General features: G+C 38.7%; 1 protein-coding gene across 3 annotated transcripts in view; it reads left to right on the forward strand.

Annotated features, from left to right (window-relative positions):
• WNK3 (WNK lysine deficient protein kinase 3) overlaps window positions 1-16,550 on the forward strand; it is a gene marked incomplete at both ends in the record, with an annotated part of 137,133 nt that overhangs the window by 70,503 nt on the left and 50,080 nt on the right. For all 3 annotated transcript variants that reach the window (XM_081221803.1, XM_081221804.1, XM_081221805.1), the window contains 5 exons: window positions 2,651-2,715; window positions 13,158-13,305; window positions 13,963-14,079; window positions 15,272-15,427; window positions 15,509-15,560. In XM_081221803.1, coding sequence (XP_081077929.1) covers window positions 2,651-2,715; window positions 13,158-13,305; window positions 13,963-14,079; window positions 15,272-15,427; window positions 15,509-15,560 — 538 coding nt within the window. The remainder of the gene's footprint in view (window positions 1-2,650; window positions 2,716-13,157; window positions 13,306-13,962; window positions 14,080-15,271; window positions 15,428-15,508; window positions 15,561-16,550) is intronic.

The raw sequence follows: 16,550 nt of genomic DNA on the forward strand, positions 1-16,550 counted from the left end.
CAAATGATTTTCAATGCTTGATTTGGATATTTTGAGTATGTCGGCTGTCTCCTGCATAGTATAATGTTGATTGTTCTCAATGAATGTCTCTATTTGATGGCTATCAACTTCAATTGGTCTACCCAACTGTGGAGCATTGTCCAGCAAGAAATCTCCATCACAAAACTTAGCAAACCACTTTTGACACATTTTATCAGTCACAACACCTTCTCCATACACTATACAATTCTTTTTTTGCATTTCAGTTATGTTTTTACCTTTCTTGAAATAATAAAGCATAATATGCGGAAAATGTTGCATTTTCTCTTCCATCTTCAATATTAAAATGGCTACACAAAAACTCACCAGTTTTGGTAAGTTTTTTTTTTTTTTAATGTGGGCTGATATGACACCTGTCACATACAATCTAAGAAAATTGTTTTGAATGAAGTTAAAGATAACTAAGTGCTACTAGAGCCATCTTACGGAAATACCGATCGAACCTTTTGGCCAACCGAATAGAATGCCCTTCAATTTGAGTGTGTTTGAAGTTTCCTTTTTCTTTTTTTTTGCGGTACGCGGGCCTCTCACTGTTGTGGCCTCTCCCGTTGCGGAGCACAGACTCCAGACGCACAGGCTCAGCGGCCATGGCTCACGGGCCCAGCCGCTCCGCGGCATGTGGGATCTTCCCGGACCGGGGCACAAACCCGTGTCCCCTGCATCGGCAGGCGGACTCTCAACCACTGCGCCAGCAGGGAAGCCCTGAAGTTTCCTTTTTTGCCCCACGTTCAGAGCATGCATTTTTGTCAGGAATACCATGCAAACAATGTTGTAACCTTTGTGCATTGTATCATATTAGGAGCCATGTAATGTCAGTTTGTCCCAATATTGCTGAGGTTAAATTTGATTACTTGGTTAAGGTGGAGGCTGCCAAGTTCTTCCACTGTAAAGTAACCATGTTTTGCTTTTGTAATGAATAAGTGATTTGTGGGGAGATATTTTGAAACTATGTAGATATCTTGTTCCTCATCCAACTTTCACCCACTAGTTTTATCATCCATTGATGATTTTCTAACTTTGTCATTCCTTATATTTATTTGGCTTTGTGTTGTAAGAGCTTTCTTCTGTTTGTATCAGTATGAACTCTTGGATTATTTTATTTTATTAAATGCATTATATTCTGTTACTCATTATTTATTTTCATCCCCAATTTTTCCATATTTGGGTAGTGGGAACCCCTTCAAGGTGACTCAAGTGTGCTTTTGATATGTTCCCATCGTTCTTTGAGCAGTTCTTTACTTTGGGGGATAGCAAGATGATCCAGGCTCATCTTATATTTTCCTTGCCCCAGTGCTGGAATCAGCCATTTCTCCAAGGAACCTTTATCCCTTTTAGTTTAGAAACCAAGATATGAGATAAGGTATATGTGTTTTTTAAAGAGACTCCAAGGTGATTTTGCTAGTCTTTCTGGAACCCATTGTAATAGAGCCTTCTTGTATACAGGAGTTCCATTCAGATATTTGCTAAATGGACAGGACTAAGGAGTAGTTGAAATAGTCCAGGGAGATGAAGGAATATAAGTAGAGTCACTGTATATGAAAAAGCCCAACTCATTCAGAGGAGCTAGAGTTCAGTGTGGCTTCAAGAAGAGAAGAGCTAGAGAATGAGGCAGGGACCAGTTCATTGAGGACTTTATTTACCATCCAAAGGAACTTAACCTTATAGAAGATGAGGGGCCATCATAGAGGGTTTAAACTAGGTAGGTTAAGTGATTGATTTTGGTAGATTTACATTTTAAAGTCACTGTACTGTCACCAGCAGCAATGCATAGGATGGATTAGGTAAATGTTTAACATTATTTTCCCTTAGGGTTGGCATTTGCCTTTATAAACTTTTCTCCTAGATGCCAGTATTGCAGCTGCTGGATACTAACATCTCAGAGGAATTGTTTGCAGTAGTTTAGTGAAAAGGGAACGAGAGAGAGAGAGACCATGCAATACGTTAAAGCTTGAATCATTGATTTATCTGTTTCTGGAATGGCAGCAACTCTTCCTTTTATTAGTAGTTTTACAGTCAGGACTGGAAGCCATTGAAAAATAACACAAACAAAAGTATAAAAAACAATGCCGTCTTTTTTTAAATTTAATTTATTTATTTTTGCCTGTGTTGGGTCTTCGTTTCTGTGCACAGGCTTTCTCTAGTTGCGGCGAGCGGGGGCCACTCTTCATTGCGGTGCACGGGCCTCTCACTGTCGCGGCCTCTCGTGTTGCGGAGCACAGGCTCCAGACGCACAGGCTCAGTAGCCGTGGCTCACGGGCTTTGTTGCTCCACGGCATGTGGGATCTTCCCAGACCAGGGCTCGAACCCGTATTCCCTGCATTGGCAGGCAGACTCTCAACCACTGCACCACCAGGGAAGCCCAATGCCGTCTTTTTAATGAAAACGTCTTGATGAATATCAATACTGCTACATTTTATTTTTCTTTATCTTTGGTAGTAACATCAATAATAGGATTGATAGAGACATTCAGTAATGTAGACATTTTACCTGGACTGTGTGGTAACCAAAGTATGAAATGTAACAAACACATTTTCTGCAACAATAGAAAATTGCACCTTCAGCTTAAAGTTTGCTGTTATCATAATAAGTTTTATTTCTGTGCTATTTACAGCCTGTATCCCAAGCAGTTGGAGCTGAACAACCAGCAACTCTTCTAAAACCGGATTTAGTTCGAAGGTGAGTAGCTTCAAATTAATACCATGAAAGCGATGAGGGTATGTTGAAGTACTGCATTCATTAGGTGCTTAGTGTGTGTTGACTGAAGAAGTTTCTGTGTTCTAGTATTTGTGTGCATGTTCAATAAAAATAGTAGATATTATTTTTACTTTTTATGTTAATAAAGATCATATGGACTATGAAATTACTGACCATTTTCTTGTTCACATTATTATAATATTCTTGTTTTTTTTGTTTTTGTTTTTTTTGGCTGCACCACCGTGGCTTGTGGGATCTTAGTTCCCTGACCAGGGATTGAACCCATGCCCTTGGCAGTGAGGGTGTGGAGTCCTAACCACTGATCTGCCAGGGAATTCCCATCATATTCTGTTCTTAGGAAAATACTATAAGAATTAAAAAAGGAAATAAGAAATAATATAATTTAAAGTTCCAGCTAATCTAAAGAAATAAATTACAACCAGATATATAATTATATTGTTATTTGGTAGTTGTAAACTAATATTTTTTTCTATCTTGTTCAGATTGGGTTAATTTCTCTTGTTCTGTCTTCAGGTTCACTGATTCTTTCCTTTGTCCTATTCATTCTGCTATTGTGCCCACTCAGTGCATTTTTTATTTCTATGATTGTACTTTCTATAATTTCCATTTGTTTCTTTCTTAATATCTTCTATTATTATGAGATTTTCTGGCTTTTCATTTGCTTCAAAAGTATTTGTGATTGCTCACTGAAACAATTTGATAATGGCTGCTTTAAAATCCTTGTCAGGTAATTCCAATATCTGATTCATTCTGGTGTTGGCATCTGTTGATTGTCTTTTCACATTCAAGTTGTGATTTTCCTGGTTTTTGGTATGACAGAGAATTTTCATTTGTATCCTGGACATTATGGACATTATGTTATGATACCCTGGATCCTATTTAAATACTCTATTTTAGCAGTCAGTCACTGTGTTTAGGTGCAAAGGTCATGGTCTACTTTTGTGGACTATGGTTCTAATGACAATTTAGTTTTCAGAGTCTTTGTATTATTATTCTGATCTGCTTGGTTCAAATGACACCATTGGGACCCACTGCTGGACCAAGGGGTTGGAGAGCACTTCTCTAGGCCCGCTGCCCTAAGCCAGCTCTCCAGACCACATGCTACTTGTAGGGGTCCCAACAGCATCACCAAGGGAGGAAAGGGCCCACCTGAACCACCTTCTGTTGCTAGGTTGGGGTTCAGGAGACCACTGGGCTCGGGCTACCTTTGCCTTTTGGCCCAGGAGTCAGGAGATGCCAAGCTGCTATATTTTTCCTCAAGTCCTGGGAGTCCCTAGCTAGTCTGCCTTCATCTTTTCACTCTTCAGTGCCCTCCTGTGATATTATTTCCAGACTTTTTAGTTATACTTAGTGGGGAGGAATGGGGAGAGTTGAGTTTCTGCCATCTTGTCCCAAACCCTAAACTAGTGTTTTCAGATAACTTTACAAAGTGAATGATACAGCTGCATTGACTAGAATTATGTCCCTTTTATCCTCTGAACGTGTTATTTATTATGGCTATTTTTCTATTAAAAAACTAACAGCAGTATTAATGTATTTTCTTCCTCCACTTGTATTTATGAAAATTCTTTTTCACAGGGACAAAGAAAAACATTTAGGAGTTAGTTTTATTTTTTCTTGTATATCTTTTATTTTATTTATTTTTTTACATCTTTATTGGAGCATAATTGCTTTCCAATGGTGTGTTAGTTTCTGCTTTATAACAAAGTGAATCAGCTATACATATACATATGTTCCCATATCTCTTCCCTCTTGCATCTCCCTCCCTCCCACCCTCCCTATCCCACCCCTCTAGGTGGTCACAAAGCACCGAGCTGATCTCCCTGTGCTATGCAGTTGCTACCCACATTTGGTAGTGTATATATGTCCATGCCTCTCTCTCGCTTTGTCACAGCTTACCCTTCCCCCTCCCCCTATCCACAAGTCCATTCTCTGGTAGGCCTGTGTCTTTATTCCTGTCCTACTACTAGGTTCTTCATGACATTTTCTTTTCTTAAATTCCATATATATGTGTTAGCATACGGTATTTGTCTTTCACTTTCTGACTTACTTCACTCTGTATGACAGACTCTAGGTCTATCCACCTCATTACAAATAGCTCAGTTTCGTTTCTTTTTATGGCTCAGTAATATTACGTTGTATATATGTGCCACATCTTCTTTATCCATTCATCCGATGATGGACACTTAGGTCACCTAGGTTGTTTCCATCTCCGGGCTATTGTAAATAGAGCTGCAACGAACATTTTGCTACATGACTCTTTTTAAATTATGGTTTTCTCAGGGTATATGCCCAGTAGTGGGATTGCTGGGTCATATAGTAGTTCTATTTGTAGTATTTTAAGGAACCTCCATACTGTTCTCCATAGTGGCTGTACCAATTCACATTCCCACCAGCAGTGCAAGAGTGTTCCCTTTTCTCCACACCCTCTCCAGCATTTATTATTTCTAGATTTTTTGATGATGGCCATTCTGACTGGTGGGAGATTATATCGTACTGTAGTTTTGCTTTGCATTTCTCTAATGATTAATGATGTTGAGCATTCTTTCATGTGTTTGCTGGCAGTCTGTATATCTTCTTTGGAGAACTGTCTATTTAGGTCTTCTGCCCATTTTTGGATTGGGTTGTTTGTTTTCTTGTTACTGAGCTGCATGAGCTGCTTATAAATTTTGGAGATTAATCCCTTGTCAGTTGCATCATTAGAAAATATTTTCTCCCATTCTGAGGGTTGTCTTTTGGTCTTGTTTATGGTTTCCTTTGCTGTGCAAAAGCTTTTCAGTTTCATTAGGTCTCATGTGTTTATATTTCCATTTCCCTAGGAGGTGGGTCAAAAAAGATCTTGCTGTGATTTATGTCATAGAGTGTTCTGCCTATGTTTTCCTCTAAGAGTTTGATAGTTTCTGGCCTTACATTTAGGTCTTTAATCCATTTTGAGCATATTTTTGTGTATGGTGTTAGGGAGTGATTTAATCTCATACTTTTAAATGTACCTGTCCAGTTTTCCCAGCATCACTTATTGAAGAGGCTGTCCTTTCTCCACTGTACATTCCTGCGTCCTTTATCAAAGATAAGGTGACCATATGTGTGTGGGTTTATCTCTGGGCTTTCTATCCTGTTCCATTAATCTATCTTTCTGTTTTTGTGCCAGTACCATACTGTCTTGATTACTGTAGCTTTGTAGTATAGTCTGAAGTCAGGGAGCCTGATTCCTCCGGCTCTGTTTTTCATTCTCAATATTGCTTTGGCTACTCGGGGTCTTTTGTGTTTCCATAAAAATTGTGAAATTTCTTGTTCTAGTTCTGTGAAAAATGCCAGTGGTAGTTTGATAGGGATTGCATTGAATCTGTAGATTGCTTTGGGTAGTAGAGTCATTTTCACAATGTTGATTCTTCCAATCCAAGAACATGGTATATCTCTCCATCTATTTGTATCATCTTTAATTTCTTTCATCAGTGTCTTATAATTTTCTGCATACAGGTCTTTTGTCTCCTTAGGTAGGTTTATTCCTAGATATTCTTTTTGTTGCAATGGTAAATGGGAGTGTTTCCTTGATTTCACTTTCAGATTTTTCATCATTAGTGTACAGGAATGCCAGAGATTTCTGTGCATTAATTTTGTATCCTGCTACTTTACCAAATTCATTGATTAGCTCTAGTAGTTTTCTGGTAGCGTCTTTAGGATTCTCTATGTATAGTATCATGTCATCTGCAAACAGTGACAGCTTTACTTCTTTTTTTCTGATTTGGATTCCTTTTATTTCCTTTTCTTCTCTGATTGTTGTGGCTAAAACTTCCAAAACTATGTTGAATAAGAGTGGTGAGAGTGGGCAACCTTGTCTTGTCCCTGATCTTAGCGGAAATGGTTTCAGTTTTTCACCATTGAGGACAATGTTGGCTGTGGGTTTGTCATATATGGCCTTTATTATGTTGAGGAAAGTTCCCTCTATGCCTACTTTCTGCAGGGTTTTTATCATAAATGGGTGTTGAATTTTGTCAAAAGCTTTCTCTGCATCTATTGAGGTGATCATATGGTTTTTCTCCTTCAATTTGTTAGTATGGTGTATCACATTGATTGATTTGCATATATTGAAGAATCCTTGCATTCCTGGAATATACCCCACTTGTTCATGGTGTATGATCCTTTTAATGTGCTATTGGATTCTGTTTGTTAGTATTTTATTGAGGATTTTTGCATCTATGTTCATCAGTGATCTTGGCCTGTAGTTTTGTTTCTTTGTGACATCCTTGTCTGGTTTTGGTATCAAGGTGATGGTGGACTTGTAGAATGAGTTTCGGAATGTTCCTCCCTCTGCTATATTTTGGAAGAGTTTGAGAAGGATAGGTGTTAGCTCTTCTCTAGATGTTTGATAGAATTCGCCTGTGAAGCCATCTGGTCCTGGGATTTTGCTTGTTGGAATATTTTTAATCACAGTTTCAATTTCAGTGCTTGTGATTGGTCTATTCATATTTTCTATTTCTTCCTGATTCATTCTTGGCAGGTTGTGCATTTCTACGAATTTGTCCATTTCTTCCAGGTTGTCCATTTTATTGGCATAGAGTTGCTTGTAGTGATCTCTCATGATCTTTTGTATTTCTGCAGTGTCACTTGTTACTTCTCCTTTTTCATTTCTAATTCTATTGATTTGATTCTTCTCCCTTTTTTTCTTGATGAGTCTGCATAATGGTTTATCAATTTTGTTTATCTTCTCAAAAAACCAGCTTTTAGTTTTATTGATCTTTGCTATCATTTCCTTCATTTTATTCATTTATTTCTGATCTGATCTTTATGATTTCTTTCCTTCTGCTAACTTTGGGGTTTTTTTTGTTCTTCTTTCTCTAATTGCTTTAGGTGCAGGGTCAGGTTGTTTATTCGAGATGTTTCCTGTTTCTTAAGGTGGGATTGTATTGCTATAATCTTCCCTCTTAGAACTGCTTTTGCTGCATCCCATAGGTTTTGGGTCGTCGTGTCTCCATTGTCATTTGCTTCTAGGTATTTTCTTATTTCCTCTTTGATTTTTTCAGTGATTAGTTCATTATTAAGTAGTGTATTTTTTAGCCTCCATGTGTTTGTATTTTTTACAGATCTTTTCCTGTAATTGATGTCTAGTCTCATAGCGTTGTGGTCGGAAAAGATACTTGATACAATTTCAGTGTTCTTAAATTTACCAAGGCTTGATTTGTGACCCAAGATATGATCTATCCTGGAGAATGTTCCATGAGCACTTGAGAAAAATGTGTATTCTGTTGTTTTCGGATGGAATGTCCTATAAATATCAATTAAGTCCATCTTGTTTAATGTATCATTTAAAGCTTGTGTTTCCTTATTTATTTTCATTTTGCATCATCTGTCCATTGGTGAAAGTGGGGTGTTAAAGTCCCCTACTATGAGTGTGTTACTGTCGATTTCCCCTTTTATGGCTGTTAGTATTTGCCTTATGTATTGAGGTGCTCCAATGTTGGGTACATAAATATTTACAATTGTTATATCTTCTTCTTGGATCGATCACTTTATCATTATGTAGTGTCCTTCTTTGTCTCTTCTAGTAGTCTTTATTTTAAAGTCTGTTTTGTCTGATATGAGAAATGCTACTCCAGCTTTCTTTTGGTTTCCATTTGCATGGAATATCTTCTTCCATCCCCTTAGTTTCAGTCTGTATGTGTCTCTAGGTCTGAAGTGGGTCTCTTGTAGACAGCATATATATATATGGGTCTTGTATTTGTATCCATTCAGCCAATCTGTGTCTTTTGGTGGGAGCATTTAGTCCATTTACATTTAAGGTAATTATCGATATATATGTTCCTATTCCCATTTTCTTAATTGTTTTGGGTTTGTAATTGTAGGTATTTTCCTTCTGTTGTGTTTCTTGCCTAGAGAAGTTCCTTTAGCATTTGTTGTAAAGCTGGTTTGGTGGTGCTGAACTGTCTCAGCTTTTGCTTGTCTGTAAAGGTTTTAATTTCTCCATCAAATCTGATTGAGATCCTTGCTGGGTAGAGCAATCTTGGTTGCAGGTTTTTCTCCTTCATCACTTTAAATATGTCCTGCCACTCCCTTCTGGCTTGTAGAGTTTCTGCTGAAAGATCAGTTGTTAACCTGATGGGGATTCCCTTGTGTGTTATTTGTTGTTTTTCCCTTGTTGCTTTTAATATGTTTTCTTTGTGTTTAATTTTTGACAGTTTGATTAATATGTGTCTTGGCGTATTTCTCCTTGGATTTTTTCTGTATGGGACTCTCTGTGCCTCCTGGACTTGATTAACTATTTCCTTTCCCATATTAGGGAAGTTTTCAGCTATAATCTCTTCAAATATTTTCTCAGTCCCTTTCTTTTTCTCTTCTTCCTCTGGAACCCCTATAATTCGAATGTTGGTGCGTTTAATGTTGTCCCAGAGTTCTCTGAGACTGTCCTCAGTTCTTTTCATTCTTTTTTCTTTATTCTGGTCTGCAGTAGTTATTTCCACTATTTTATCTTCCACGTCACTTATCCGTTCTTCTGCCTCAGTTATTCTGCTATTGATCCCTTCTAGAGTATTTTTCATTTCATTTATTGTGTTGTTCATCGTTCCTTGTTTCATCTTTACTTGTTCTAGGTCCTTGTTAAATGTTTTTTGCATTTTTTCTATTCTATTTCCAAGATTTTGGATCATATTTACTATCATTCTGAATTCTTTTTCAGGTAGACTGCCTATTTCCTCTTCATTTGTTAGGTCTGGTGGGTTTTTATCTTGCTCTTTCACCTGCTGTGTGTTTTTCTGTCTTCTCATTTTGCTTATCTTACTGTGTTTGGGGTCTCCTTTTTGCAGGCTGCAGGTTCGTAGTTCCCGTTGTTTTTGGTGTCTGTCCCCAGTGGCTAATGTTTTTCCAGTGGGTTGTGTAGGCTTCCTGGTGGAGGGGACTAGTGCCTGTTTTCTGGTGGATGAGGTTGGATCTTGTCTTTCTATTGGGCAGGTCCACGTCTGTTGTTGCGTTTTGGGGTGTCTGTGGACTTATTATGATTTTAGGCAGCCTCTGTGCTAATGGTTGGTGTTGTGTTCCTGTCTTGATAGTTGTTTGGCATAGGGTGTCCAGCACTGTAGCTTGCTGGTCATTGAGTGAAGCTGGGTGTTGGTGTTGAGATGGAGATCTCTGGGAGATTTTTGCCGTTTGATATTATGTGGAACTGGGATGTCTCTTGTGGACCAGTGTCCTGAAGTTGGCTCTCCCACCTCAGAGGCACAGCAGTGACTCCTGGCTGCAGCACCAAGAGCCTTTCATCCACACGTCTCAGAAGAAAAAGGAGAAAATGTAGAACGAAAGAATTAGTAGAAGTAGAAAGAAAAAAGAAAGAAAGAAAGAGAAGAGGGAGGGTGGAAGGAGGGAAGGAAGGAGGGAAGGAAGGAAAAAAAGCAAGAATATAAAGTAAAATAAAATATAATAAAGTTATTAAAATAAAAAGTACTTAAGAAAAAAAATTTAAAAAAAAAAACGGACAGATAGGATCCTAGGACAAATGGTGGAAGCAAATCTGTACAGACAGAATCTCACACAGAAGCATACACATACACACTCACAAAAAGAGGAGAAGGGGAAAAAATCATAAATCTTGCTCTCAAAGTCCACCTCCTCAATTTGGGATCATTCGTTGTCTATTCATGTATTCCACAAATGCAGGGTACATCAAATTGATTGTGGAGCTTTGATCTGCTGCTTCTGAGGCTGCTGGGAGAGATTTCCCTTTCTCTTCTTTGTTCTTACAGCTCCCGGGGCTCAGCTTTGGATTTGGCTCCGCCTCTGGGTATAGGTTGCTGGAGGGCGCCTGTTCTTCGCTCAGACAGGATGGGGTTAAACGAGCAGCCGCTTTGGGGACTCTGGCTCACTCAGGCCGGGGTGAGGGAGGGGTACGGATGGGGGTAGAGCCTGCGGCGGCAGAGGCCAGCGTGACGTTGCACCAGCCTGAGGCGTGCCGTGCGTTCTCCTGGGGAAGTTGTCCCTGGATCCCGGGACCCTGGCAGTGGCGGGCTGCACAGGCTCCCTGGAAGGAGTTTGTAGATAGTGACCTGTGCTCGCACACAGGCTTCTTGGTGGCGGTAGCAGCGGCCTTAGCGTCTCATGCCCGTCTCTGGTGTCCGCGCTTTTAGCCGCGGCTCACGCTCGTCTCTGGATCTCCTTTAAGCAGCGCTCTTAATCGCCTCTCCTCGCGCACCAGGAAACAAAGAGGGAAGAAAAAGTCTCCTGCCTCTTCGGCAGGTACAGACTTTTCCCCTGACTCCCTCCCGGCTAGCCGTGGTGCACCAACGCCCTGCAGGCTGTGTTCACGCTGCCAGCCCCAGTCCTCTCCCTGCGCTCCGACCGAAGCCCGAGCCTCAGCTCCCAGCCCCACCCGCCCCGGCATGTGAGCAGACAAGCCGCTCGGGCTGGTGAGTGCCGGTCGGCACCTATCCTCTGTGCGGGAATCTCTCCGCTTTGCCCTCCGCACCCCTGTTGCTGTGCTCGCCTCTGCTACTCCGAAGCTTTCCCCCTCTGCCACCGTCAGTCTCTGCCCGCGAAGAGGCTTCCTAGTGTGTGGAAACCTTTCCTCCTTCACGGCTCCCTCCCACTGGTGCAGGTCCTGTCCCTATCCTTTTGTCTCTGTTTATTGTTTTCTCTTTTGCCCTACCCAGGTACGTGGGGAGTTTCTTGCCTTTTGGGAGGTCTGACGTCTTCTGCCAGCGTTCAGTGGGTTTTCTGTAGGAGTTGTTCCACGTGTAGATGTATTTCTGGTGTACCTGTGGGGAGGAAGGTGAACTGTCCGTCTTACTCTTCTGCCATCTTCCCCTCGTCCTCCGCCTACTCCTCTTAACTCTTTTGTATATCTTTATATAGATACTTCCTGAGTAGTTTTTAGGAGAAAGGACTTAACCTAAAAATTAATTTAAAATATATCTGCTGCTTACAGATCTCATTTAAGTTTCAAATGTATTTATTGGAATTTTTGTTATTTATTGAAATATCTTCAAATTTATTAAAGAGAAAGCTGAAAAATACCTTTGACACAGATCAGCTGAAAGTTAGTCTGCTCTGTCATAATCGTATTGACTTGAACCTGCAAAATATAACTAGTTAGAGTTAATCATGTTGAATCATTTTCACATCATTCATTTTCAGTTTTTTAAATCAAAATTATGGTGTATTTTTTCTTCTTCCCTCCCTCCTTCCCTCTTCCTTCCTTCCTTCCTTCCTTCCTTCCTTCTTTCCTTCCTTTCATTCTACTGAGGTAAAACTCATGTATACCCTTATATGAGTTTTGGATATACAATAGAGTGATTCAACATTTGTATATATTATGAAATGATCACCACAATAAGTCTAGTTTAAACATCCATCACCATACATAGTTACAAAATTTTTTTTCTTGTGGTGAGAACTTTTAAAATCTACTCTCTTAGCATCTTTGAAATATGCAATACAGCATTATTAACTATAGTTGCCATGCAGTACATTACATGACTTATTTATTTTGTAACTGGTAGTTTGTACCTTTTGACTCCCTTCACCCATTTTGCCCACTCTCCACCCCCTTCCCCCACCCCTGCCTCTGGCAACAACCAATCTGTTCTCTGTATCTATGAGCTTTGGAGATTTTTCGTTTTTTTAGATTGCGCATTTAAGTGAGATCATATGGTATTTGTCTTTCTCTTTCTGACTTACTTAGCATAATGCCCTCAATTTCCATCTATGTTGTTACAAATGGCAAGATTTCATTCTTTTTTATGGTAGAATAATATTCCATTGTATGTACATACTACATGTTCTTTATCTCATTTTCATTTCTTTTTCTGTTTCCTGCAGTATTCCTGTCTTCCACACCTCATGTATCCCCTGTTGTGTTTGTTACATAAACAGCTATATTTTGAGTGAGAATTGGTTTTTAGAAGTTTTATTTGAACATATTATTAATAAGAAAAACCCCAAAACAAACAAAATAAAATTGATCAGGAATATCCCGTGATAAAAGGTTCCACAGAGGTCCATCACTAGCAGTGTTTTTCTTTCAATCCCACTACTGTGAGATGTTGGCCTAATACGTACAATATAATCTCAGTGTTTCATAACTTTTAAAAACAGCTTTATTGAGATATAATTCACATACCATTAGATTTTCACCCATTTAAAGTGTACAATTCGATGGCATTTAGTATATTTGCAGAGTTGTGCAGTCATAACTTTTTGAGAGATATTGTACTACTTATATATTTTATTTAAACATTATTTATGATTTTATAATTGAGGGTTTTTCTTAGAATTTTATCATCAAGATGGAATGATTCTATCCACAAAGGAATTTCAGTTGTTAACTCTGATTTGGGTTAAATATTGGACTTTGAGAATTATGGAATAATGTCTTCTCTGAGAAATGGAATTGGAGCTGCTTTTTTTTTTTTAAATAATAGTTTGAATAATGATGTGGCAGCTGTGAAGGAAAACACCAATACCCCTGATAACTCAAGTGGAAATGGCAAACAAGATCGGATCAAACAGAGAAGAGCTTCCTGTCCTCGATCAGAGAAGGGGACTAAATTTCAGCTTACTGTCCTTCAGGTCAGTGTATAAATATGATTTGGTTAAGAGTGCATGTTGAGGTCTGGGGGGTCAGGGAGGGGAGATGTTGCTGTGGAGGTGAGTATAGGGTATTGTGAAACTCTGCAGCAGACACTCTTGAACACAAATCTTTGTATATGTACCTGATTATTTCCTTATGATAGATTCCTAGAAGTAGAATTAGTGGGTCAAAGGGTATGAAGATTTTTTTAAAGTTTCTAAATACGTATTTCTAGGTTGCTGTCCATAAATTTTGGACCAGTTTACATTTCCATTAGCAGTGCATTTTCTTTAGCTTAAAGGGTAAATTTGTGGGAGAATTTTGGAAATGAATGAACAGATTTAGATCTTTGCATTGCAGATAGCTATAGTGACCGTTGTAACTTTTTTTTTGTCTTTTCATAGAAGTTGTGTTCCTTTTCTTTCCCACAGGTTCACATTTCTAACTTATTTTTTGCTGAATAATTTGAGCCTTAGATTTGTCATACAATGGTTGTTTAGACAGTATTTCATCAAGGGAAAAACAGAATCTTTTTAGATTCTGAACAGTTTAAACCATTTTTTCATATATTGTATGTGAACTCCAAATGTTTCCTGCACCATTTACAAAGAGAAGACAATGACTGACTCTTAAACTAATGACATGTTTGTGCCCAGGTGTCAACCTCTGGAGACAACATGGTGGAGTGTCAACTGGAGACACACAATAACAAGATGGTCACCTTCAAGTTTGATGTTGATGGTGATGCACCAGAGGATATTGCAGACTATATGGTAAGTACAGTAAAACTAAATTATTTTCTCTTCAGCATTCTGTCTCTTTTTCCTCTCTAACTCTCCTGCCGTTTATTCAGAGCCATCTTTTTTTAGGGTACTGCTAGTTTTTAAAATTTGTACAGAGCTAAATTGGTTATGTTCAAGAGTAAGTCACTATACCTCCTCTGGTTTCTGTATATTTATGTGTAAAATATGAAGGAGTTTCATTAAGAGAGGATCTAGGTCAGTGCTTCTTATCCCTAGCTGCATGTCAAAACCACTGGAAGAGCTTTTTAACAATTCTGTTGGGAATACCCTGGTGGTCCAGTGGTTAGGACTCGGTGCTTTCACTGCTGTTGTCTGGGTTCAGTCCTGGTCAGGGAACTAAGATCCTGCAAGCCACGTGGTGCAGCCAAGAAAAAAAAAAAAAACCAAACAAAAACTAAAACAAAAACAATTCTGTTGCCTGGGTCCCTAATTAAATCAGAATTTTTGGAGATGAGACCTAAGCATTAATAGTTTGTAAAGTTCCCCAGGTAATTCTAATGTATTAGCTACTGATATAACATCTTACATATAGGTGTTCAAGTAATGTTCATCATTTCATTTAGTTTTTGTATTTTCTTTGAATTGTTAGGCTTAAGTTAGTATTCCCCTCCTCTTGTGTTTTTAATGGGGATGAGCTAGGGTGGCATGAAGAGTACATAATGCTTTTGTTTCTGCCAGTTTTCTTTGTATATACATTCCTGGCGAAGCAGAATTTAACATTTTAAAAGTTAATAATTTTGTCAGTCTGCCTCTTATTCAATGTAGTATTTTCTGAACTGTCTCTAGGCCATTCTTTATCGTCTTTAGAGATGCTTCATTTTGTGATTTTTTTTTATTTAAAAGCTTTTGCGTTTGGACATCCTAGTTTTAAACGTAAACATTACCTCAGTTATGTTCTTCAAATGGCAATCAATTTATAGAATGCCAGATTTTTTTAAAATGCTGGCTTCTGGTAGGTAGTGCCAATCTGACAAATGTCAGTGTTCTCAAAATAGAATAATTTAATGTATTATGTGGCATTTTATTGCTGGTCTTTGTTAACTCTGTTGTGGCATTTAGATCTAAATACCTAATTTATTTTTCTTTATGGTAGTCACTATATTATAATGTTGAAGAAACTAAATTCATTCTTGTGAATAGACTTACTTTTACTTTTGGATAGGTCGAAGATAACTTTGTCCTGGAAAGTGAAAGAGAAAAATTTATAGAAGAATTGAGGGCTATTGTAGGTCAAGCCCAGGAGATCTTTCATGTCCACTCTGCTGCAGAAAGAGCCGTTGGAGTTGACTCTATTACTGTGGAATCCAGCAGTAGCCAAGTAAGAGCAATTGCTTAGCAAATAGGTCTTCTTGGATATGTATCAGGAACTCCTTTATTTATCTATTCATTTTTAATTCAGACAGGATCATCTGAACAAGTACAGATAAATTCTGCATCCACTCAAACCAGCAGTAAGTATACTTAATAAAATTTACCATTTGGCTTTTGAAGCAAGACATTTGGAAACTTTTAATGTACACACCTTGGGAAAGATGTTAGCCAATAAAGGAATTTGATAAATTGTTAATGTAGGTTTTCCCACACTTTGAAAGGACTTTATAGCCCAGAAATAAGAAGTAAAAAACGTGAGAAGTAAAACCATTCTCCAAATTTCCTCCAAGTATTAGTTCTTTACCTGATTAGTTTATTTCTGAGTTGTTGCATGGTATGTTACCAGAAAAGCAGTCACAGTACTGCTGACCTTTAATGGACAACAACTTTCTTAACTAAAATCATTATGTTCTAAGTTTGCCTCATGTTTTAATAGCATTAGTATCTTGATTTCATTCTACCAATGATACGCTTCTACCTGCTATGATCACTGATAAGTTTTTGTAAATCAGATACCAGATAAACTGCCAGGGACTAAAAATGGGGTCTTCTATTTTCTTTTCTCATAACCTTATCTCTCCATTCTTCTCAACTCTGGTCATGGGTATATTTAGAGTGTCTGGGAGGGGGAGAAGAGCCACAGACAAATGAGGACATCTGAAGGAATTATAACAGCATAAAGAAGCAACAGGTGGTATGGGAGTCATGGAACTAGATACCATTACCCTCAAATGTAGTTTGTGTTAGGATGCCAGGGTTCTCCTCTGTCTTCTTTTTCTCATTAGCAGGAGTCTGAGTAGATTTCTTTTTATTTATTTATTTATGGCTGTGTTGGGTCTTTGTTGTTGCGTGCGGGCTTTCTCTAGTTGCAGCGAGTGGGATCTGCTCTTTGTTGTGGTGTGCGGGCTTCTCACTGTGGTGGCTTCTCTTGTTGCGGATCACGGGCTCGAGGCATGCAGGCTTCAGTAGTTGTGGTGCACAGGCTTAGTAGTTGTGTCGCATGGGCTCAGTAGCTCCGTGGCATGTGGGATCTTCCCGGACCAGGGCTTGAACCCATGTCCCCTGCATTG

This window comes from Mesoplodon bidens (genome assembly GCF_964165515.1).
Source record: "Mesoplodon bidens genome assembly, chromosome: X".
NCBI lineage: Eukaryota > Metazoa > Chordata > Mammalia > Artiodactyla > Ziphiidae > Mesoplodon > Mesoplodon bidens.